The 25,326-nt window shown below is 32.1% G+C and overlaps 2 protein-coding genes across 2 annotated transcripts; both read right to left on the reverse strand.

The window, feature by feature from the left end:
• Positions 1-12,221: 12,221 nt before the first annotated feature.
• Positions 12,222-13,379, reverse strand: LOC143070967 (chondroitin sulfate synthase 1-like). Its single transcript, XM_076245065.1, has 2 exons — positions 13,352-13,379; positions 12,222-13,138 (listed from the first exon to the last, which is right to left on the reverse strand). The coding sequence occupies exons 1-2, from the start codon at positions 13,377-13,379 to the stop codon at positions 12,222-12,224; spliced, it is 945 nt and encodes a 314-aa protein (XP_076101180.1).
• A 4,028-nt stretch (positions 13,380-17,407) lies between these two features.
• LOC143071347 (chondroitin sulfate synthase 1-like) lies at positions 17,408-25,326 on the reverse strand. Its single transcript, XM_076245596.1, has 2 exons — positions 25,239-25,326; positions 17,408-20,720 (listed from the first exon to the last, which is right to left on the reverse strand). The coding sequence occupies exon 2, from the start codon at positions 20,458-20,460 to the stop codon at positions 19,180-19,182; it is 1,281 nt and encodes a 426-aa protein (XP_076101711.1). The 5' UTR covers positions 20,461-20,720; positions 25,239-25,326; the 3' UTR covers positions 17,408-19,179.

The following is a 25,326-nucleotide window of genomic DNA, read 5'->3' on the forward strand; positions in this document are numbered from 1 at the left end:
TTATAGTTTATATGGACTGTACGACAACATTTCTCTGCCAATAGCACACAAGATAATATCTTATGTCTATACAAAGATGATAAAAGTATTCCAATGCATACACCTAACACAATTTTGGCAAATGGTTTTCTTTTAAGTCTTATCTTTCTAGTCATGATCCACTTTTCCTAAGACAAAGTCTGTCAAGAAAAATTTTCCGTTTAGGCCTATATCGTATGATAATATCAAAAAATGAATCATCTTTTTGTTATACTATTAACCTTCATATTATCAGTCAATCAACAAATATTTATGAACCATGAGACAAAAATAAAAAAGCTAAAACCTATTTTTGTGTTGAGGCTATCATATGTTAATCGCCTGGTTGAAATGATGAGAGGTTCACAGACGGCAGATAGCAAAACTTTGCACAGTCATGTTAATTAATGAATTTGATGATGTTTCACTATTCAAGGAAACATTACAAACAGATCTTGACAGATCTTCCATATAAGATGGACAAGTCAAAAAAGTTGTGATTGTTTAAAACATTATTTATTTTTCAGATGAAAAAATTACTATGCTAACGATGACAAAATATTGGAAAGCATCACCATATATTAGGCGAGTGACTTATTTCAAAAAGACGCTTAGTTAACGACTTTAATGCACCCACCTAACACACGGCTGTATTATATATCATTCGAAAGCTGTTAATCTGTACTTTCTGTTTTGCCCGGTCGTAAAAAAATCGTACGGTGCAATTTTTGTAAAATCAAGGTCAAAGGTCATGAAAAAACATTCTAATTTTTGCGATTACTAAATAAAACGCCATTTTCTTATTCTTGTACCATAAAATTTCCCAAAAGATCATATGAACTTTATGGAACATGATACATAATTTCCAAATCAAACAAAAAATAAGAGATTCGATGCGCAAAATTTCCCAAAAATTGAAATTTATCACAAATCCTAAAAAAATGAAAAATTATCCAAAAAGCAAAATATATTTTGGGGAATCGATATTTGTATGCTAAAAAAATAGATAAAGGTATATGTTTTAGGTCAAGGAATATTTGTTTTGTAATTTTAAGATGCAATTATTAATTAATGTTCATGGAACAGCCTTCTATTGAAGTGTTTGCAGTTGCCCAAAACCATCTGCAAATAGCGATCATTTTGTTAATCTATGTTAAAATAGCACATCGCTAATTGTGAATATCAGGGAGAAGAATGATTTTCCATAATAAAAGAAGGGGTATTTAAAGTAAGAAAAGAATATATGTGAGGTAATTGAGGTTAAAATATGTTTTTTACGAAGTCAAACTTTTTACTTTTTGTAATCATGTTTGAATGCAAACATTACTTTGCGACAAAATCGTAGGCAACATTGAAATAAGTAACCTTGTTTAGAAACACTTGGTTGTCTAAAGCGGGATGTAAACGAACTAAATAAAATGCGGCTGCTTTTTGTTTAGTTTAAAATCGTGTTATAGTAAGTCATATTAAATGTGTTTAGAAGTTTAATCGCTTTAATTATTTGAATAAAAGATGCTTTGAGCATTTTCTACATAAGCTTTAAAAATACAAATGCATGTCATTGTGTATGTAAAATACTATAAGCAGTTGTGAAATAACAAAATAATAAGGTAAATACCCTTCCTGATCTCATAAGATCATTCGCTGTTTTAGGAGTGTTCGTTTTCATGGTATGCTGTGTTTTTTGGACTGTTGTTCGTCTCTTGGACTTTAATTTTATTTTGTTCATGGTTTTAATTAACTTTATTTGATTCATGGTTTGAGATGTTGATTGTCCCTTTGGTATTATTTTACTTTAAAGACATTAACTTGCAGTAATGAAAATCGGCCAAAAAATCACCTCAATTACCCGTCTTGTGGCTCATGTATTGCCAAACTCGGTGCCAAGCCTTATTCGGTTGGTGACATTCACGGCAGAAATGACGACAATTTGGTTACGTCGATGGAACTTATCAGTCGTCATCTGGCGAAACAGATATCTCATAATTGTCAACCAACTCGTAGTGGCGTCCATGAAATTTTCAAAGGGATGATTTCAACTTTGCATTTGAACTCTGGTTTAAAACATGTTTAAACCACCATTTTTCTTCAAATGTCCTGTACCAAATCAGGCATATGGCAGTTGGTATCGAATAGTCTGTTTCTTTGTATGTTGGCGTTTGTTTTTGTAGCAGTTCTGTGTTTCTGTTATATCGTTGTGTTCCTCTTATAGTTGATGCGTTTTCCTAGTTTTTGCTTTGTGACCCGGATTTATTTCAGTTACTAGTAAATCGATTGATGACTATTGAATAGCGGTATACTATAGTTGCCTTTATTTCAGAGGAGTTGAGGCTCAATGAAATCGGTCTCCTCCTTTAGTAGTATAGATATATAGATATGCAGGCGTTGATATAATGTTGTTACATAGAAATGAAAAGTTTATAATTTGGTAGTAAGGGGTGTTTTTATGGGTTGTTTTATGCTCATCTCTTTTGTCGTAAAACTTGTTCTCAACTAACCCTCATCATCGATTTCAAGATACGTGATAGAGTAAACTATATCTGTTGAGTCTTTTATTTTCAATTTCAATGGAAAATACGAGTCCAACATTGTCACAAATTTTGCACTTTTCAGTGAGATGACATCATCTATATAATGGAAAGTGAAGTTTCAAGATAATGATACTAGGTTCTTTTCAGTCGTCATCAGAAACTCTTGCATGAAGTCATTCTCGTATGAAAAATGAACTAGTCATTCAAGCTATTCAGGAAGTCTAGTTGTAACTAGAATCGTTGCGTATTAATGGATATTTTTTCTTCAAAATTATTCTTATTTGATGAATTAATGCATGTAAACAATGAACGACGCAATTTAAGCAATCCAGTAGTCAAGTTTTATAATGTGTTTACTAGTTTTTGAAATTCTTTGAAATTTCAATTTTCATCAATTTATTTTCTATTTATTTTGGTCTAAAGTTTCAATTCACATTAAATAAATAAAATGTCTTTTCACTACATCAATATTTATAATGAAGCTTCAAATCAAACAATTAGAAAAGTCGAAATATGTTTATTTCAGTCCGGTAGTTGCAATGCAGATTGCAATCTCTTAGTTTCACCCCCTTTATTTCAAGCAATAAGATGATTCGCGCACATATTTTTTTACTCTAAATTTTTCAGATTCTTAAGAATTTGTTACTTAAATCTTATATTGACCACATACAATGTTTAAATAGGAAGAAATGCTTAAAAGCTGTTTTTTCGCAGATGGCGGTATTTTGGGCAACTGTATGCATTGTTATGATTTGCTGTTTGATTAGAAGTAAGCATAATTTTATGGAATTTATGATGTCAAAAACTTCTTTGATAGTCATTGCAGGGTTTTACTTAGTTTTAATTGATTAGCATTTGCACCAGAAAGAAAAATTTGGGTTTTCACACATTTTGTTAACCTTTACTCGAATTTCGGGAAACATGTGCTCTCTGTCAAAAACACGCTTTAAATATTAAAAAATGCATTTGAATAATGACTATTAATCTCTCTGCTAAAAGTTTAAATTGTTTGCATATGTGAATTTAGTATATAAAAGTCATATTCTGCAATCAGGCTGAAATCTTAGAAAATATGCACTTATTCGTCCTTGGCCTTTGATCTTGATTTGACGGAAATTGCACCGTACGATTTTTTTACGACCGGGCAAAACAGATAGTACAGATGGGTAGCTTTCAAATGATATATGATATAGCCGTGTGTTAGGTAGGTGCATTTAAAATTTAAATTTATGGTTAAAGTCACTCGCCTATATATGATTGAACTGAAACTAGCATTAATTGTACTTGAGACTATTGCACTTCAATACATTATGTACATAATTTGTTTTAGTTCTACGCCTATTTTTCACCGAATTCGTTTTTATCTTGTTTTCTTTTTATTTCTATAATGTTTGCGATTTCTGTGTAATATTATCGCTAATTCTATTGAAATAAGATACTTAGCTGGAGGTCGATCCATAATTTTGTTACGCTTTTGTTAGAATGAAATTTTATTTATTTCATATTAATGACCTAAGATAACAACGAGTAAAGTAAATAATTAAACAGGACTAATACAAATTACCCCCAAATATTTTTTTGAGGATTTCTGAGTGTAAACATGCATGTCAACGATCGCTTCAAGCTCAACACGTAAATTATGAATTTCAAATGTGACGTCACTTTGTGCGTTGAGGCTTTGGCTAACTCGGCTATGTATTTTTATATGCTGGATTAGTTTGTTTTATGTAATGTATCCGTTTTTATTCTGTAGTTAGTCATTACTTCGGTTTTATCATGTATATCTATTATATAGTCATTTTATAAAATTTACTGTTTGCAAAAGTATGAATTATTCTTAATAATAAGGATGTTCTTATCTCAAGCAGAAAACCCTAGCCGTATTTGGCACAACTTTTGGGAACGTTTGGTCCTCAGTGCTCTTCAACTTTGTTCTTGATTTGGCTTTCCAACTTTTTTCATCTGAGCGTCACTGGTTAGTCTTGTATGGACTAAACGCACGTCTGACGTATCAAATTTTAAACCTGGTACCTTTTGTTAGCTATTATTCGTGTATTTCTATGTCCAGTATGTTCTCCGATTTATTTGTATTGTAGTTCTGTCATGTAATGTTGTCATCTTTATGTTATATATAACATTGCCATAAAAGCTAAAGGTTGGGTATGCCACAAAACCAGGTTCAATCCACCATTTTTTTCTGTTGCCGTTATTTAAAATGCAAAAAATGTAAAACGTCAAAATTTTTAAAATTGATAGAGAGGTGCATAGGATTAAAAATGTTTCTGCAACTGAAAACGACAAAATATTATATTGGAAATTTGAGCAGTAGAAAAACAATCATGTATTTAAATTTTAAGATTTTAGATAAACGTAATTAAAGTTATTATAATTTACCTACTGAAAACTCTGATTTATGAATATCTCTTCAGTATAACACCTACATTTCAATGGAATCGAGAAAGTTATTTTACAGTTTGGTAAAACATGGAACTTCTAACTATTGGTTAAGATGTCAAAACACATACATACAAGTTGTTCGTCCAATGTTGTATCTTAAAACATGTAACAATTTCGGAAAGTACATATATTAACGACCCTGTGAATCAAATAACACGTCAGTAAGCTGTCAAAATCATGTCCAACGATATGACTCAAATTCTCATATATAATTTATTACTTTCTAAAACGTATATTCAACGTACAAAATAAGTGAAATAAATTTGTAATAATATAACAAAAACATTTTCGACGAACGAATATTAGGTGCGGTAGTTGTATGTTTACAAACGTTTTTAAAACTTCTGGATGTTGTTACTTTAAAATTGTAATTGGACGCAATCAACTTATACTTTATAAATAGAAATACGTAAAATATACCGATATTAAAAATGTTTTCAAAAATAAATGAAAGACGTGTAAAACTTTCCGAAAATGTTACATATCTAAGACACACATGTGGCTGGTTTTTTAAAATTATACATCGGTTTACCCGAGTGGTCCGATGGCTTTTGCAATTTCAAAGACATGAATGCAGAATCTTGATTTGTTTAAATAATTTGTAAAATTATTGTTGTCGGATCGTATGTGGACTGAAGACCGTCCCTTCACCTATACACCTATATATTTACTTTTATAAATTATGACTTGGATGGATAGTTGTCTCATTTGCACTGATACCACATCTTCCTACATATATCTATCTAAGAATATAAATGGATATTCAATTTCTGACGAACAAATCTATCAACTTATAATAAAAAGGGGAAATCTATAGATTTCTTTACAAATTTAAGGGAAAAAAGGATTTATATTGCATTGAATTTGTTATAATACCTGTCAACATCTGTCGATGGCAAAAACCGCAGACAAAGACATCAAAGACGACATTATAGCCTTACAACTAATAATAAGAAAGGATGCATGTACAAAATGACCAAAGACTACTTGTTTCGAGTTAATTTACAAACTCTATTACAACCCTTTATTTTTTTCTAAAATATTATTGATTTCACAAATCGATCATCAAGGAATTAATATGATTTATGAGGAAGAAAGATTAAAGATAAAGTTCCGAAATTTTATGGACGCTATCACGAATTGGTTGATCTATCCGATGTGTCTGTGTCTGAACTACTAGTAACTAACGGAATTTTACCACGTCTTCCGAATATGACATATTTCCGAATATGACTGTATTGATGAACGTGAATTCGCATTGCTATCAGATGTGTCTCGGTATTAATACATTCAACATTCGTGTATTTAGTTATAATGTTTATTTAAAATTCTGGTTGATATTGTTTTATGTCATATCGTTTATGATTTTAGTTCGAATTTTATTTTTTTATATGTATGTTAAAGTAAAAATAATTAATCACCTAGTTCATTTATATGTTTTTTAGTTTAAAGCAACTATATGCACAGGATTTATTTGTGTTTACACAGTTTGATTTAGAAGAAAAAAACGACATTGTTAGAAAATAAAAATAGTAACACCATTACTTACACAATTCAACATTGATATTCTTGAAATTGTTAGAAAATGCACCAAATTACACCTTAACAAACTTTCTCCCAATTTTATATTCTATTTTTTTCTATTTATTTACCTGTGACGTCACTTTTTGTGGCGTTGATACATTCGTGTAACGTACAGTTCATAATTCTAAAGTGCTCTATTTGTGTACTGTAGTAAATTGATTTTATGTGTTCGTTGTTATTATGTGGTTTACATGTTGAAATGTACTGTTATATTATTTGTTTATTTATTTTTCTAAACATTTTCTGTTTCAAGTCAGGAATATGGCAGTTGTTATAAACATTCAATTTTTATCTATGTTGGTGTTTGTTTTTTAATCAGTTACGTGTTTCTGTTGTTTCGTTTATTTTGTTGTTTATTTTTCCTCTTATATTTGATGTGTCAGTTTTGTTTGTGGCCAGTAAAATCAATTAATGACTATTGAACAGCGGTGTACTACTATTGCCTTTATTGATAGAATACTATTCAGGTGATGATCCATCAAGTTTTGTTTATTTCGGAATTCAGATTTACCAAATAAAAGTAGAACACCCGGATTAATCTGTCTATCCAATGGGACTTGTCATTTGCAACCTGAAAAGAGAGCCTCGAAAAGTTTTGGGAATGGATAGTTGAGGTTTTCAATATTTCAATACTTCAAATGAGGGACATACAAAACTGTTTTCACCTGCTGTAATTTTCCCTTATAGATTATCTTCCAGTATCCCCCTCAGTAATTCATAAAAATTAACACTCTTCAAAAACCAGTATAAATGTAGATGATTTATCACTAGAACTGGTACATACCATCTTTGCAATGATGACCAAGTTGTATATCGAATAATGCTTCCATATCATTATTGTGATCAAAATTCTGTGGACGAGTATTGTGAAATCAATTGTAAAAAGTTGGAGTTTGCATGTTAGTAACGCAAACACGTCACTGTGTTTTATATCCTGTGGTGTTTGTCATTCATGGAATATGTTCGATGTTTCTGTGCAGTTTGCATGTTGTGTCGACTATAATATTATTTCTGTACGTATCTCTGTGATGAATGTACTTCGTGTGTTTGTGCTGTATTCCTGTCACGAAATGTTGTCATTCCAGCATGTTTGTTTTTTAATATTGTCATTAATCGAAAAATTTTGATAGCCATCAAACCAGATTCAACTCACTTTTTTTCTTCAAATGTCCTGTACCAAGTAAGGAATGTAGCAGTAGTTACCAAATAGTTCATTTCTATATATGCTTGCGGCTTTGTTTTTTTGCACTCAGTGTTCCCGTTGTTCGTTTGTTTTTATATCTTAATATACTTGATGTGTTCTCTCATGTTTAGTTTGTAACACGGATTTATTTTCTCTCAATCGATTTACGACCTTTGAATACCGGTATACTACTGTCGCCTTTTTTGCAGACACATTTTCAAAATGCCTGTATCAAGTCAGGATTTGTTGTCCATTCGTTTGATGTGTTTTATCTTATGACTTTATCATTTGATTAGGGACTTTCCATTTTGAATTTTCTTCGGAGTTCACTATTTTTGTGATTTTACTTTTTTCAGGTAAACCGTTAAAATAGTTTATAATTCGATAAGAAAAAATCCTTAAAAGAAATGATGATTTACATCGAGGCTTAATAAGTAGAAGACTTTGTCCACGAGTAATGGAAGTCACAACAGGAAAACATCTTCCATATGGTGAATCATCAAATACTATCAAATTCTTGAATGTTTGTATCATGTCGACACGACTTCTCCTATGTGCTAATGAAGGTAACTTTAAAGCTTTGAATCTATTAGCAAAATTCAAAATTCAGAAGTCTGGTTATAGTGAAAAGCTTGATTGCCCCTGTCTGTACCTTTTGAATTTATTATATATTTTGAAGGAGAGGGGGATACCAGGTTTTATTTCTATACAAGTGGGAAAGGACAAGTGCAATATATGTTTTCAAAAAAGATAATCGATCTGAATAATAAAAGGTAACCTGTCGAAAAAAATTAAAATTCCGGTGTCAAATATCGAATATGAACATGGTCTATTCAACTATATGAACAAATATCTATGTATAACACATCAATAATTCAACACTATAATAATGTTTACAATATAATCATCATATTTAAGATACTTCCACCTTTAACAAATTCTGGAATGCATCTCGTCGTAAAAATCTGATCCATTTACTAATTGACTAATGAGTCGACTGATAAACATGGAAGAAAGAATTTTCCAAAAGAGGGACGAAAGATACCAGAGGGAGAGCCAAACCCATAGATTGAAAATAAACTGACAGCGCCATGGCTAAAAATAAAAAGACAAACAGACAATTTATAGTACAGAAAACACAACTAAGCAACACGAACCCCACCAAAAACTAAGGGTGGTCTCAGGTGCTCCGGAAGGGTAAGCAGATCCTGCTCCACATGTGGCACCCGTCGTGTAGCTTATGTTATTACAAATCCGATAAATAGTCTAATTTGGTAGGTCACATTCGTGAAAACAGAAGGATATTGTAGTTACGACCTCATGCACATATTCGATATCATCTGTAAAACGGTTATTTCATAAAGGTCAACAAACTCATGAGGGCGTCCGTAAAATTTACGAAGCGATGATTTCAACTTCGTTACTTGGAACTCTTGGTTTAATAGCTTCCTTGTGAGTAGCAATCATATATCATGGAAATCATGATATGAAATACGAGTCAGGGAATACCGTATCAATTGGGAGATATATACTCCGTATGCAGGCGCTGCTGAAATAGAAATGTTCACAATTGGGAAGCTGAAATCATCTCTTTTGTCGTAAAGTTTTGTTTTCAACCGACCCTCATTGTCAATTTCTAGATGTAAGTCAAGACATGAGGCAGACCTAACTATATATGTAGTATCCTTTATCTCTAGTTCGATGGGATAGTTAATAAATTCGTTCAACATAGTCACACATTTTGTATAATTTACTGGAAGAACATCATCTATATAGTGGAAGGTAAAGCTAAAGGATATTGCTAACTTGTTATCTTTCTTCCTAAGAAGGTCCTCTATGAAGTCAGTCTCATAATAATAAAGAAACAAGTCGGCAAGAAGAGTGGCACATTTGATTCCCATTTGTATCCCGACAGTCTGTTGAAAAAAACGTCCTTCAAACGAAACAAATATGATGTCAATCAAGAAATCAAGCATCTTGATAATGTCAGTTTCAGAGTATTTTTTGTTTGAATCCGAGTGATTCTTTACAAAGTAAGGTTTTTCCAAATGTTGACTGTGATCTCTGATCAGCGTCTTCTAGAAAAGAATGTATAGACGCACCTTTGTGTTCTTCCCATGAGGGTTCAATTGTTCTCGTTGAATATGTCTTGATATTTTGCAAAGAAGAAAAAATATAATCTCATTTATCAGTTTAAAAAATCAATTATATATAATTTATGAAGAAAGAGGTTTAATGTCTTCACATACTAGTAAAGAAAGAATTAGTTTTCCCTTCTTTTTTTTTATCTAAACTACTTCTAAGTGCCTTGGCTCTCTCCAAATTTTGAAAACAAACATGCAACATGATCTTATTCATTATTGTAGTGAATGCAGGAACAACAGTTTTTGCATGAATATTGATTTGTTCGTACACCAAAACGAAAATAACGTCGCGTCATTGGATGGATTATCATTGTTTAGGACGTTTTAAACCAATCACAACGTTTTGGTGTACGCTTTTGAAAATATTACCCAGAATGCATTAGATTTTGAAACGGCCAATAAGCAACTGCAAATCACATTCAGGTATTACTTTTGTGGTTGCCGGTCTAAAATTAAAAAAAAACCAAAGTCAATATATGAATTACGACCTACTGAACTGTTTTTTGTTGCACTTCAAATTTTCTGTTTTATGCTGTTTCCTGTTATAATTGATATGTTCCCTCGGTTTTTGAAGTATCTGTAGTTCAGGTTAAACGAGTCTGTTGAGGATGCAAAGAGCGGCCTTTCAGAGTGTTCGCTCAATTAAGCCGAACATCGGATGATATTTGAGGTGCTGATTAACTGGGATTTGTGTTTTGAACACTTGACGTGATGGAGGTCAATATTTCTCATTTGCAAATGAACATTTGGCATTAGTTCATTATAGTCAGAAGATGAAAAAAAATTAACGATGTCGCTTGAGTTTCTTTCACTATAGTTTGAATGGCTAGATTAAAATTGTTTATTCGTTCCTTTGTTGGGGATATTTATCCTGTTCCAGGTTGAATACCGTTCCTTAATAATTCCTTATGCAGAACTAGTTCCAGTTATTTTGTTAACTACAAAACTACAAACCCTAGTGATAAAAAAGAGATCGAGACATTCTGCTCGATCTAGACATAGCTGTCCGTTTGTTGTTTTATTATGAGCCAATCGTCTAGATTTACTATTAATCTTAAATTTTTCATTTTCATGTAGGGTTCAACGAAAGACACTATTTTTGTAAAGACTCTTAGGGCAGATGTGAACCGAAACACAGAGCTTTGAGTTCAAATGCTTGATTATGAAGGTTAAATCTTTGATGCTGGAAATGACTTAGAAACGTCGACATGTGAATACGCTTTTCTTATGTGGAGCGTTATTCCCCAACTCTTTGTTTTTTTCTACTATATTCCTTACGTTGCTCAGTGCATTCACTTTAGAATGTTTTGTTTAAGATATCCGATAAAATTTCTAATTTTTTTTTAGATACTATTGTTTGTTTTATACCCCCTCTAAATTAGTGCTTTTATGAAATTAAATTTGTAACCCTTATCTATTGCAAACAAAAACCATTGACCGGTTTTGTTTTTTTTTTTGCAACTAAAAACAAATTGAGACGACCCCCCACTGGTATCTTGTCTTGATTTGGAAATAGAATTTCTTGTATCTCTGAGTCGGTTGGACCGGATACTATAAGAACCCCAAAGAACCTGTACTACTGTTTGATGTATTGGCATCTTTGTCTTTTTTTCCTTTATTGTCAAAGACACCTGTCTTAAAAGACTTATCAGTAACAAAATACGGTTTCTTATATTTATTGAACTATTAGCAGAGTTACATGCAATCTTTGATTTTGTTTAGAACAACTATGATCACAGTCATAGTCTGGCTTTCTTTTATTGCCTTTGTGAAATCAGGGTAACACATCTACCAATTATTCCAAGGATCTTAGCTTGTACATCATTAAAATCAAGAAAATCGAACTGCTTTTGGGGGAATAACTCTTTAATCAAGGAAGATTGGAATCCACAAAAAAAATAAAAGAATCCACAATATTTGCCTACAATTTACTGAGTCATAAATAATTCTCCCCAGAAGTCGTAAACTGTAATTTTGAAATCCTCACTCGTATTCTTTTATGTACTAACTATAAAATACTTCAACAATTAAATTAATACACTAAAATGATTGGCAGCTTTGTGCATATTAAATATATCCTCAACACTTTAAAACTTCGGCTATGATCTAAAATATCAACCAATGACTTCAGACATTTCATACACATTTTGATTGAAATAATACTGATAAGACTGGATAGTTGTGTACAAAATCATAATCATTTGACTAAACCTAATTAAAAAAAAATTCAGCCTGCATGCATCACCACATTTTCACAAATAAATGTCAAGTGAACAGTTTAAACAAATCTATAGCTTGCATGATCTATTTCTTAGAAAATAAATATCTAATAAACTGACGTAACATTATCTCCTTATCATTCTTGTTTGAAATATCTGGTATACTGAATACAATATTAGAAATCTGCCGTTGCGATCCAAATGTATTTTTTTCTGTTCCTTTACACATATTGTACTGGTCTTTCTCCAGATTAGTATCACAGATGACTTGATGGAAAACATGGACCATCCCGGGATCTATGCTACGACATATTGTTAAATTACTTTCAACAAACTTTTTATAGAGGGCACCGTCTTCTTTCCCCCATCCCTTGAAAGAAGTGTTTAACCCACCAACAGATTTAAGATCTCGTTTGTAGGTACTTACCATACCAGTACTGGTGTTCCTCCAATATCCATGATCAGATGTGAAATTGGTCCAATTAATCTCACATGAGTCAGAAATGGTACAAACTAATAATGGGTTATACTGACTAAAGAATATAGGATAATACACTTGTATATTTTTGATTGTATTATAACGTATTCTAAACAACGCAAATTTATCAAAAAAGATGTCTACATCTATAAAGAAAAGTAGAGAATCCTCACTCAACCGAGACATTCCAATATCCAATGCCTTCGCCCTGTTAAATGTACCATCTGCATAAATGACTTCAATGTCGGCACCACCGTATCTTTTTTGGTACTGACCAACAATATTCATTAGTGATTTAATCGAAGATGAATCCGACTCACTATTGAACACAGCAATGTGAAGCTGTGTCGTTTCCTTGTTTTTAAGACATACTTCCTCATAGTTTTGCATAAATCTTTTAAATACGGGAATTTTGCCAGCCAGTGGAACAATAAAATGAATGATTTCCAATGATTGTCCACCTTTACCTAAACTGATAAATGTAAACGGAGAATCTGATGCTTTGTACTCAATGTTTGAGGAAACTGTCGAAGGATCTTCAATAAATTGTACTAATGTTGTGAATCCTTTACGGGGTGTATAGTTAGTACCACCATGACAGATTTTACATTGAGTGTTGGTTTAATTGATCCTTTCTCTTCTTTATAATTATGGTAAAACAAATTCTGCATCAAAAATAGAACATAATGTTAACAAGGTAATATGTATATAAAATAAAGAAAAAGTGACAGGATTACCTAGGCGACGAATATTAACAAGAGACATGAGAATAAGGATGAGGTCAATTATATGACGTGATACATTTCTAACCTCTACCTATTACCGTTGAGCGTTTATAAACATTACTAACTATGATAAATTGGGTTTGGAAATGCACGTTTTGACTGATGTACGTAACATTTTGGCTAAAAATCAGTTAAGTTTGGTTCAATTTCAATATAAAAAAGAAGATATGGTATGATTGCCAATGAGACAACTATCAACAAAAGACCAAAATGACACAGACATTAACAACTATAGGTCACCGTACGGCCTTCAACAATGAGCAAAGCCCACACCGCATAGTCAGCTATAATAGGCCCCGATAAGACAATGTAAAACAATTCAAACGAGAAAACTAACGGCCTTATTTATGTAAAAAATGAACGAAAAACAAATATGTAACACATAAACAAACGACAACCACTGAATTACAGGCTCCTGACTTGGGACAGGCACATACATAAATAATGTGGCGGGGTTAAACATGTTAGCGGGATCCCAACCCTCCCCCTAACCTGGGACAGTGGTATAACAGTACAACATAAGAACGAACTATAAAAATCAGTTGAAAAAGGCTTAACTCATCAGATGGACAAAAATACATGTGGACGTGGCCGGGTACTTATACATCCCGACACAAAAAGACGCATTTGAGCTAATCTACATTCCTAATCCTATATACAGATAAATTATCAGTATCACATCTATATTTTCGTTTTATATCAATATTCAATTCATAATAAATGACATTTTTTTAACATGTTTATTATGGATGTACCTTGCAGTTTGCTAGTTGCTGTCATCTCCTGTTCATCATGATGAGGAGGATAAATCTGACATTTTTGGTTTAGTTGCATTTCAGTTGTTTAATATGTTACATAAAAGTACAATTCTAATATGAGGTGCTTCTTCCGCTTTATAAACAACACTGTGATACAATTCTCGATATATCTGTACTTAGCGCAGACTCAGAGATATACATAATAATGGCTGTTACAATATACTCCCCACGTAAATCTACATGTTTTGGATCTATTTGCAGGCCCTTTGCCGATTTTATTGTTTTAAAAAGTGCAATTAAAAAAAGACAAAATTACTGTTATTCTTATTCGGATGCATGATAAAAAATAAGTAATGCACAAGAGCTCGGAGAAATTACCAAATAAAATAAAATAAAATTCCGCGAAAGTCTATTATTTTTTTTTGTCGCATTTAGGTAATTTTTAAACATGACGTCATACAAATGAAACCGGTAAAGTTGAAAGTTTTCTGTCACGTGAACCATCGAAATTCGTATGATATTGTATTAAAACTGATTTTTGAGGTAGGTTTTGTTTTGTTTTCTATTCTATTGCATTATTTGCATATTTACTAATTTCTTCAAGTCAACATGGCGGCTCCTTAGTTACGAAATGTCAACTTTGGATTTGATGGAAGCTTACAAGAAAATCATGTCGATTGAAAATGGCAAATGTTTGGTTTGAGAATTAGAAGAATTAAACAGTGTTTCTATCGGTTAGTCACGAAATAACCCATGCAAGCTACGGATTTATTAAACGGATAGTAGCTACGATTTTCGTTAAAATTACTTTTTTAATCTATATGCCGGATTTTGTACAAAAAGTAAAATAATTATGATTAAAACAATTACTGGTTACGTTCCATTAAGCATTTAGAAGTTTTTTAACGTTTAACACCTACATTTATTTATTATCTATAGATAATAATTCGATGTTAAGCCCAACCCTTATTCATATGACCTTTACTCGTCAGTTCCCAATGCGCAATCGCATATTGTGCCTCGAAGGGAAAATGGTCAAACAGGGGAATGTTATCGCGGAAATGGTACACGAATTTGCAGTTTCAGCGAGAAAAGAAACAAAAAAGAGGTGCAGACTAATTATTTTAAATTGAAAATACAAAAACGTCGATGAGATCGGTCATTAATTCACTCGAAACACCTGCGACGCAGGCAAAGTCAAAGAAAAGTAGCCGACGGTTTGCGTAATGTTTACAGTTCTTAAATTTTCCAGATCACATGAAAAAAAATCTCAACGTGTTCATAATTGTCAAAAATATGTTTATAAATTTACGGGCAGTAATCTCCCACCTTAGAAGAAATAAGAAATCAACTTCCTAAACTTAAGTATTATTCTTCAAGTGTATCCTTCATGGAGGCCCCGATTTAACACACAAACACGTGTATACATTATCGGCAATGTTTGGTCATACAAATGTAATAACAAGTGTATAATATCGCCATTGTTGGAGAATCTTGGGTTGGAATAATATGCCGGTATTTGTTTTATTTTTTATTTACATAATTTGATAAATGGCGTCAAATATGTACGTTTAATAAAGAGTAATTATCAAATATGTAAGAAAACAAAAAGCACGTGTTCGTATCTATATATATCTTGGTTAGCTCACTCGCTATGTCGGCAAAGTTCGGGAAGTAAACCCGATGCATAATTAATGAGATGAATAGGCACACAACACGATATGAATTATCAATTATTAACACTTCTGTAGTTTATGAAAACATTTTAGCGATCTTATTGCTTATATTTAGTACATATCTTTGATTTTAGCAGCTTTAAAACTTGTTCATAACTTTGTCAAAATCGTAGCTACTATCCCTTTAAGATATTTGGGCTTTATCTAACAGGTAGTAAAACAGAGCAGCCGCACACAGAATAAAATTCGAAAATCACGGCCCAGGCAATGTGTAAATTTCCAACAATCTATGAATTATTTGCTTGCCATATCAAAATATTTTAAGGCAATTTTGGCAGAAATTTTTACTTCATTTTATTAAACATTATTTCTTTCAGCAGTTTCAATGAAAGTACAAGTCATTCAATAAGTAGGAGAAGCTAACATGGCTAAGCAACAGAAAAGAATTCATTTTAGGCATTGCTTTCTAGATTGAATAGATAGTGGAGTCATAGATCGTCATATTGATTTATGTGCATATGCGGAGCAGCAGTCAATGAATAATTTTGTGATGAGAGGTATGTAATGAAATGAAAACTTTGAATATTTTTTTCTTATCAGACTCTGTACATGTAGTTTCAAAGATTTTTTATACGCCTGTCTGACAAAAATTTTGACGGGACGTATTATGGTATACAAATGTCCGTCTGTCCGGTGTCCACATGTCGCAACGTAACTTGAGAACTGCTTATCAAATTTCATGAAACTTAACGTTGCTAAGTCATGTCTCTCTAAATTTAAACATAATTATGTTGGACATAACTCAAGCTTACTTTCGTCAAGCGAAAAACTGTATAAGAAAAGTAGAAAAGAACAGATAAACGATTAACAGATTATCCAGTTTTCTTCGCATATATATTGTGAAATATCAGCCGCTCGACACAATGTTGAGCTTTTTATCGCGTTAGCTGCGCTCACCTGCCAAAATAAAATCATAATTTGGCTCGCGGCTTATATTTTACGATATCAATGTGTAGAAACTTAATAATCTATACATACCAAGTATTTTTGACCAATCACTAGTTGTTCCCCATAGTACGATCTAGTCACAATCTGATAGAAGATTGAGACCACCTGAAACAGCATTTCTGTGTCTCATATTGTCACTCTGTAAATGCAGGACAATAATACCAATGGGAATGTTAAGTTCTAGGAGAGGGTTGGCGGCCTAGCATGTTTAGCCCGCAACGTTCAGTGTGTACCTGTCCAGAGTAAGGAGCCTGTAAATCAGTAGTGCTGTTTATCATATATGATATTCGTTTATCTTTGTTTTACATACATCAGGCCTTTAGTTTTCACTTTTGAATTGTTTAATATATGGCATCTTGGCATGAAGGCAGTAATGTGATCAATAGCTACTACCTTTGGAAATAAAATTGAAAAAGGAAATGGGGAATGTGTCAAAGCGACAACAACCCGACCATAGAGCAGACAAACTTCTATGTCATTACATCTCATGTGGAAAGTTGTCTCATTGGAAATCGTACCATATTTTATTTTTATATTAAAAATAAAACTAACATGAATTGCTAAAATAAATCCTTTATTCAGCAGAATATGACAAACATAGGATTCACACGGCTGAAAAATAGTAAACATTATGCACAGTAAATCAACAAGGCATTTTGTGGTAAACAGTGAAAGGCATTATACATTTGCTAAGTTATGTTTCATCATTTCTTGATAGAAATTTTCATAAAAAATAAATTATGTGTTATAAATTTCTTTCTAATGTCTGACCGAAAAATACAAAACAAACACGAAAGAAGGGATTATTATGTAACAAACTTCATATTAAGAATATTGTTCTAGAGTTTTCATCTTAAATAAGGTAAACAAGTCAATCATCTTTATGTCTATGTCCCTTTTCCTAAAGGATAAATGATTAAAATTGTCACCTACTAAAGTTAACACTTGAATGGAATGCGCAAATGAAAGCACAAACATTACGCAAGACAAGCATACAATAAGGAAACTGTTCTAAAACCCTATGTATTCCTTATTATTTGTATATTTTAGGTAAAACAGACAGTTATAAAACATGTAAAGTAAGAAAATCAAGTAGGACCATAGACTTTGTCTTTAATCCATGAAGATGAAGATTGGAATTCCAAAAAGATTAAAAGAACCAACAACACTTTACTAATTCATGAATAAATTTCCCAGATGTGGTAAATTTTAAACGTAAATTACAGAGTTTCTTTAAAACATCAGTGTCAGAATCATAAATGAATTTTAATGCCATAACTCACATACTCCCATTGATAAACTATAAAAGAGACTAAAACAATGTAAAAAATGCTATACAAGTGATAGGCCGCTTTGTGTACATCAAATATATTATAAAATTTGGCTATGATACAAAAAATATCAACCACGGCAAAAAAAAAAATAGATTTACAAAAGTATTGACTTCACACATTTTATACACATTTTGTAATAAGTTCTTGATATATCCATACTTAGCGCAGACTCGGATATGTATACATTAATTGCTTTTACTATTAACATTCCACGTAAATCTACCTCTATCGTAGTCTACCTGCAAAAACTACGTGAATTTCGTTGTGCTTAAATTGAAATTGAAAAAGTAAAGAAAACTTTATTGGTTTTTTAAGGCAAACCGTAATGAATTATTTGCATAAGATCTTAAAAAAAGATTAAAATAAAAATAATGCCGCAAAATTTCATAAATAATTTATTCACATTAACGAATGAAAAACGATGAAGCTGAAAAATATTCCGCTCTAAATTCGAATAATATCGTTTTAAAATGTAGTTTTGAGGTTGGTGTTGTTTCATTTCTATTCTTTTGCAGGCTCAATTGTTAGTTACGACTTGTCAACTTTGGATGAGACAGTAAAAAGAAAAATCACAAAATACTGAACTCCGAGGAAAATCTAATCAGAAAGTCCATAATCACATGGCGAAATCAAATGACAAAACACATCAAAAACGAATGGACAAGCACTGTCATGTTCCTGACTTGGTACAGACATTTTAATAACAGTCAAACAAAACAAATATTTGGATGAAGAATTATCAGGATTGAACTCATTTTTCCAAGTGGTTATTTAAGAAACAATTCATGCAAGGGAGGATTTATCTGAACTTGTACTTTTATCTTACAGGGGGAAAATAGATCTGCCATAAAGACCTATTAGGTAGGCAATCTCGACTTCGCTTAAGTTTTCCAATTACTGTATTTGTCTGGTCGTTATACTCATTATTTGATCCCTCGCTTAGCGCGTGCTATTAAACAACCCAGATCATGTGGAATTTCCAACTAATTTATAGCTTGTATGAATTATTTTTTAAATGAAAAAAATCTAATAAACGGATTTAACCTTATCTCCTTTTCTATCCTGTAAAAGATATCTGGTATACTAAATACAATATTGGAAATCTGCTGTTGCGATCCAAATGTATTTTTTTCTGTTCCTTTACACATATTATACTGGTCTTTCTTCAGATTAATATCACAGATGACTTGATGGAAAACATGGACCATCCCGGGATCTATGCTACGACATATTGTTAAATTACTTTCAACAAACTTTTTATAGAGGGCACCGTCTTCTTTCCCCCATCCCTTGAAAGAAGTGTTTAACCCACCGACAGATTTAAGATCTCGTTTGTAGGTACTTACCATACCAGTACTGGTGCTCCTCCAATATCCATGATCAGATGTGAAATTAGTCCAATTAATATCACATGAGTCAGAAATGGTACAAACTAATAATGGGTTATACTGACTAAAGAATATAGGATAATACACTTGTATATTTTTGATTGTATTATAACGTATTCTAAACAACGCAAATTTATCAAATAAAATGTCTACAACTACAAAGAAAAGTAGAGAATCCTCACTCAACCCAGACATTCCAATGTCCAATGCCTTCGCCCTGTTAAATGTACCATCTGCATAAATGACTTCAATGTCGGCACCACCGTACCTTTTTTGGTACTGACCAACAATATTCATTAGTGATTTAATCGAAGATGAATCTGACTCACTATTGAACACAGCAATGTGAAGCTGTGTCATTTCCTTGTTTTTTAGACATACTTCCTCATAGTTTTGCATAAATCTTTTAAATACAGGAACTTTGCCTGCAAGTGGAACAATAAAATGAATGATTTCCAATGACTCACCTTGACCAAAACTGCTAAATGTAAATGGTGAATTTGAAGCTTTGTATTCAATGTTTGGGGAAGCTGTAAAAGGATCTTCAATAAATTTTACTTCCCCAAATGTCTGATGAAGATATACATGTCTTCTTATTGGGGCTCTCACGTAAGTAATCAACAGATTTAATTTATAGTCAGCACCATAAAGAGGACTTACTCTATGATATCCATACCGTAAGTCTTTATAATAAATTGTCCTCCCTTTCTGTCGTGCATTTCTGTTCATGATTTGTAAAGCCTGATTGATATTGTCTTCCAAAGCATGTTTTAATGGTGTATTTATAGCACGTTTAGGATTTAGATTCCGATGAGACATAGTAGATGTCGACAGGTAGTCCCATGCCAACACTTCATCTCTTACTTTTGGTTTATATTTAGTCAATGAAGGTATCATCCCTTGTCTTGTGATACTATCTGTTGGTTTCAAAGTGCCTGCATTTTTTTCCGTTTGAGTTATCTCCCTTTGTAAATATAACTGTTTTTGATGCAGATCTTGTATATGAGAGGAAAGAAGATAATTCTGTATTCTGTACTGCTGTTGTGAATCCTTTATGGGGTGTAAAGTTATTGCCTTCGAGATAGATTTTTCTTTATAAGTATTGCTTTAAATGATCCTTTCTGTACTCCATAATTTTGGTAAAACAAAGTCTGCATCTAAATTAGAAAAAAAAATATCAATGAATCTGTATATAGAATAAAGTAGTCTATAAGTAGTATATAGAAGTGGTATGATTGCCACGGAGACAAATATCCACGAAGACAAAATACCAGGATTAGGACGAGGATCAGGGTGATGATATGACTTGCTATGCTAAAACGAGTAGGGAGATGCACGATTGTGCTAATAGTGTAACATTTTGGCTTAATGGGGTAATGCAAATTTGGAATTGTAATGCATGGTTATGCATTACAATTTTTCAAGTTATTGCATGTAATGTGTCATACAGCAAATTTTGCATGACATGTTATTGTAATTTTTTGCATTACTTGAGAAAAAAGTTGTGTAATTTTATGTTTTCAAAATATCAATGAATACCTTGTCATGATTAAATAATAGAACATTTACTATTGCCATGAAGCACTAATAAGTTTAGTTTACTCTTGGTCATAAGTTAAGCTCTATGTTTGTTATTTAATTAGGATAGAAATTCTAGGATAATAAATAAATTTAATTAAAACGTAAGAAAAAACAAACGTATATTTATAAAAGTGAAGTTAACATTAGTTGAAAAAGTTATCAATCTTGATCTTTGTAATTTCTTTTTAGAGAAAACACAGAGATGTATACCCTAGAACCCTTATGATGTTAAATGTTGTATTGAATATACTTTTTACTTGATACTAAATTTCAATATGTATACAGAACAGTTATTGCATTTGCTTGATATTTTGTGACTTCATGTTGTTGTTTTAAAATGTTTGACTTATTTTTTTCACCTAATAATAACATTTACAAATGCATTGTGTAGTTCAATGCATTACTTTGCAAAAATAATTGTTATATAATGCATTACTTTGATTAATGCATGTACTTGTAAATGTAATTTAATACATGAATTTGTCAAAGTAATTGTAATATAATGCATTACATTGCAATGTAAATCGCCCAATGCCTGCTTAACATATGTAACGTTTAGGCTAATCATAGTACATTAATAAGTTACATGTATCATATTTACATTGTCATTTCATACCAATATTAAATTTTCAACGTGTTTATATTGGATGTTCCTTTCTGAATACAAGTTGCTGCCTGCGGCTGTTCATCGTGCTGAGGTGGGTTAATCTATAATTTGCAGTTTCTTTTGATGTCTTCGTTTACTATTCTACATTGGCTAGAGGTATAGGGGGAGGGTTGAGATCTCATAAGCATGTTTAACCCCGCCGCATTTTTGCGCCTGTCCCAAGTCAGGAGCCACTTGCCTTTGTTAGTCTTGTATTATTTTAAATTTAGCTTCTTGTGTACAATTTGGAAATTAGTATGGCGTTCATTATTACTGAACTAGTATATATTTGTTTAGGGGCCAGATGAAGGATACCTCCGGGTGCTGGAATTTATCGCTACATTGAAGACCTGTTGGTGACCTACTGCTGTTGTTTTTTCTATGGTCGGGTTGTTGTCTCTTTGACACATTCCCCATTTTCATTCTTAATTTTATTTGTTATATTAAATACTAGATTGATAGTTCATATAAAGGGTTGAATGTTAAAAAAAAACATCAAATATTGCATTAAATCTTTTTTTAACATGAAAGCTATTTGTTGGATTAAATAAATAACGTGTAGTAGACATTTATAAAAACAAATTATATCAACCTAAAATAGTATGTATTATGTATAGAAAAGGGACGAAAGATACCAAAGGGACAGTTAAACTCATAAATCGAAAATAAACTGACAACGCCATGGCTAAAAATGAAAAAGACAAACAGACAAACAATAGTACACATGACACAACACAGAAAACTAAAGAATAAACAACACGAACCCCACCAAAAACCAGTAGTGATCTCAGGTGCTCCGAAAGGGTAAGCAGATCCTGCTCCACATGTGGCACCCGTCGTGTTGCTTATGTGATAACAAATCCAGTAAATAGTCTAATTTGATATCCGATATCATTATTGAAACGGTTATTCAATAACGGTCAACAAACTCGTGATGGCGTCCATAAAATTTACGAAGGGATGATTTCAACTTATCCATTTGGAACTCTTGGTTTAACTTTAATGTATAGTACGTTCTTAACTTATGGTATACCAACTGAGACGTACCGTTATTTAAAAACTTTAAAAAAAAAGTATAACGCCTTTGAGAAATTCAGTTTCTCTAAAATATTCCAAATAGTGACCCTGTGTGAATGATATAAAAGAACAGAATAAATAACACAGTGTAAATTGAAACGAAAGTCCGTGGTTAAAATGCATATGTACCAACCTCACCTGCCAAGGTGCATGATAAACTAGTATATTTGCGTACGCATCTTCCAACTTCAACATCTTCATGAGTTGTCAGCAAGTTGGCAATTGTTTAAAGGTTGCATTTCTGTAAATATTGACAATGCAATTTCCCAAAGGAACTCCTTTTACGGCTCAAACTGTACCACTTTTACTGTGAAGTTTTGAAAAAAATCTTATCCTAGAATTGAAAGTTTATATGCACCTCAATTTTTTTCAAAGGTCCAAATATAGGGCTGTGCAGCTTATTTTCAACGTTTATATGCCCCGAACTTCTCATAGTTTAAACTAACACTAATTTTCTTAGCTACCCCTACCTCGAATGAAAGGTTACCACAGATTTCAATGTAAACAATATGCACATGTATATTTACTGGTTACATTCCCAAGTTATGTCTCTGTGAGATGGAACACAAAGAGCATAACTTGGAACCAGTATGTAAACAACATTAATTTTCTATGAATATTCAAGATCTCCTAAAAAGAGGCGTGTTTTGAGAAACAGCTGTATTTACAAAGTGCAATCTATACAAACATTTATTCAAATAGAAAACTCTCTAAAATCACTTTTTCTAACATTAATACTCTTTTATCAGAATTATAGCCTTAAAGAAATCACTGCGTATACTCTAAGTTTCTCTTTACTGTACATTTTGTACCCCCTCCCCTGTTTAATTTTTTTTAAAGAATTTGAAAACAAGACTTTAATTATTGCCAGCTTACCCTATTTGCATATTTTCTGATTAAAAATGCCTAGAACTTGTTTAAAACTGTTTTGATAACATATTGAAAGCATATCAGAATACTATAAATGTAATGTTTGGCAGTCAATAATTACAACATTCAAGATTATATAAAGGATCCAATCCAGCCTCTGTATCCAGTCCACATCTTACTGTATGCCTTTTTGTCAATTGAAGTACACATTTTCTGCCTCAAATGGTCAATTCAGAATTCTTGTCATAACAGTATCATCTTCATCTGTAATCCTATATCTGACACAATTTATCTAATATATGTACTAGAAACGTTCCAACAAAGCCATATTTGCAATAGTTGTATGTATGCAGATACCAGTCTGAGATATAAATTCACTTAAAATGTTATAGAGATGACTGCTAACATCTGATTTTTGCATAACTTCCCAGCATAGTTATTGTTTTCTATATCAAGAGCTTTAAAATCATAAAGTAATAGCATTTACAAGTCAAATTATTTGTTTTATGACCCAGGGGGTAGGCAATTTTCTATGTTTTTTGCACCTGGGGCTTCAAATTTCCTGAATTATTCTGCTGTTTCTAGCAATTTGGAATATTTAGTACATATCAAGGATAGAAGACACTATTGTAAATTTTCTTGAGATATTTTTGTTTTTCTAGCTTGTATTTATTATGCCGTGGTGACAAAAAAGCAGATTTAGGTGTTGTGGCTTACTTTTGGGTTATCGAAAGGACAAAAACACCCCTCAAATAATATTCAGGAAGGATCTATGAGTTTCAATGACTGCGAAGAGTAAATATAAGTACTTCTTAACAATTTAACTTACAAATATGCAAATATTATGAATTAATTTTGTATCCAGGACTTTAAGTAAACTATGCATACTGTAAACTGTGAATTTATGCTGAGTCATCATATTTGAGGCCCAGGATTCTATCAATCTTCATTAAATATTTATAAAACTTCATATTTGAGTTAATTTCTTTAAAATCTGTGAAATAAAGCAAATTTGGTTAATTCTGAATGTTCCCCTTTTTCACCCTATATAGTATAAAAAAGAAGATGTGGTATGATTGCCAATGAGACAACTATCCACAAAAGACCAAAATGACACAGAATTAACAACTATAGGTCACCGTACGGCCTTAAACAATGAGCAAGGCCCATACCGCATAGTCAGCTATAAAAGGCCCCGATAAGACAATGTAAAACAATTCAAACGAGAAAACTAACGGCCTTATTGATGTAAAAAAAAAAAACAAAAAAAAAAAAAATCCAAAACAGTACAACATAAGAACGAACTATAAAAATCAGTTGAAAAAGACTTAACTCATCGGTTGCATTTCTGTAAATATTGACAATGCAATTTCCCATAGGAACTCCTTTTACGGCTAAAACTTTACCACTTTTACTATGAAGTTATTAAATATTAAAGTAGGAAATACTTAACACCAGGTTAAACGAAATTATAGGCCTTGCTTACAATAAATATACGAACCTCAAATGCCCAGGTGCAGGATAAACCAGTATATCTGCGTACACATCTTCCAACTTCAACATCTTCATGAGTTGTCAGCAAGTTGTCC

The sequence above is a fragment of the Mytilus galloprovincialis genome, chromosome 4, assembly GCF_965363235.1.
Source record: "Mytilus galloprovincialis chromosome 4, xbMytGall1.hap1.1, whole genome shotgun sequence".
NCBI classification, from domain to species: Eukaryota; Metazoa; Mollusca; class Bivalvia; order Mytilida; family Mytilidae; genus Mytilus; species Mytilus galloprovincialis.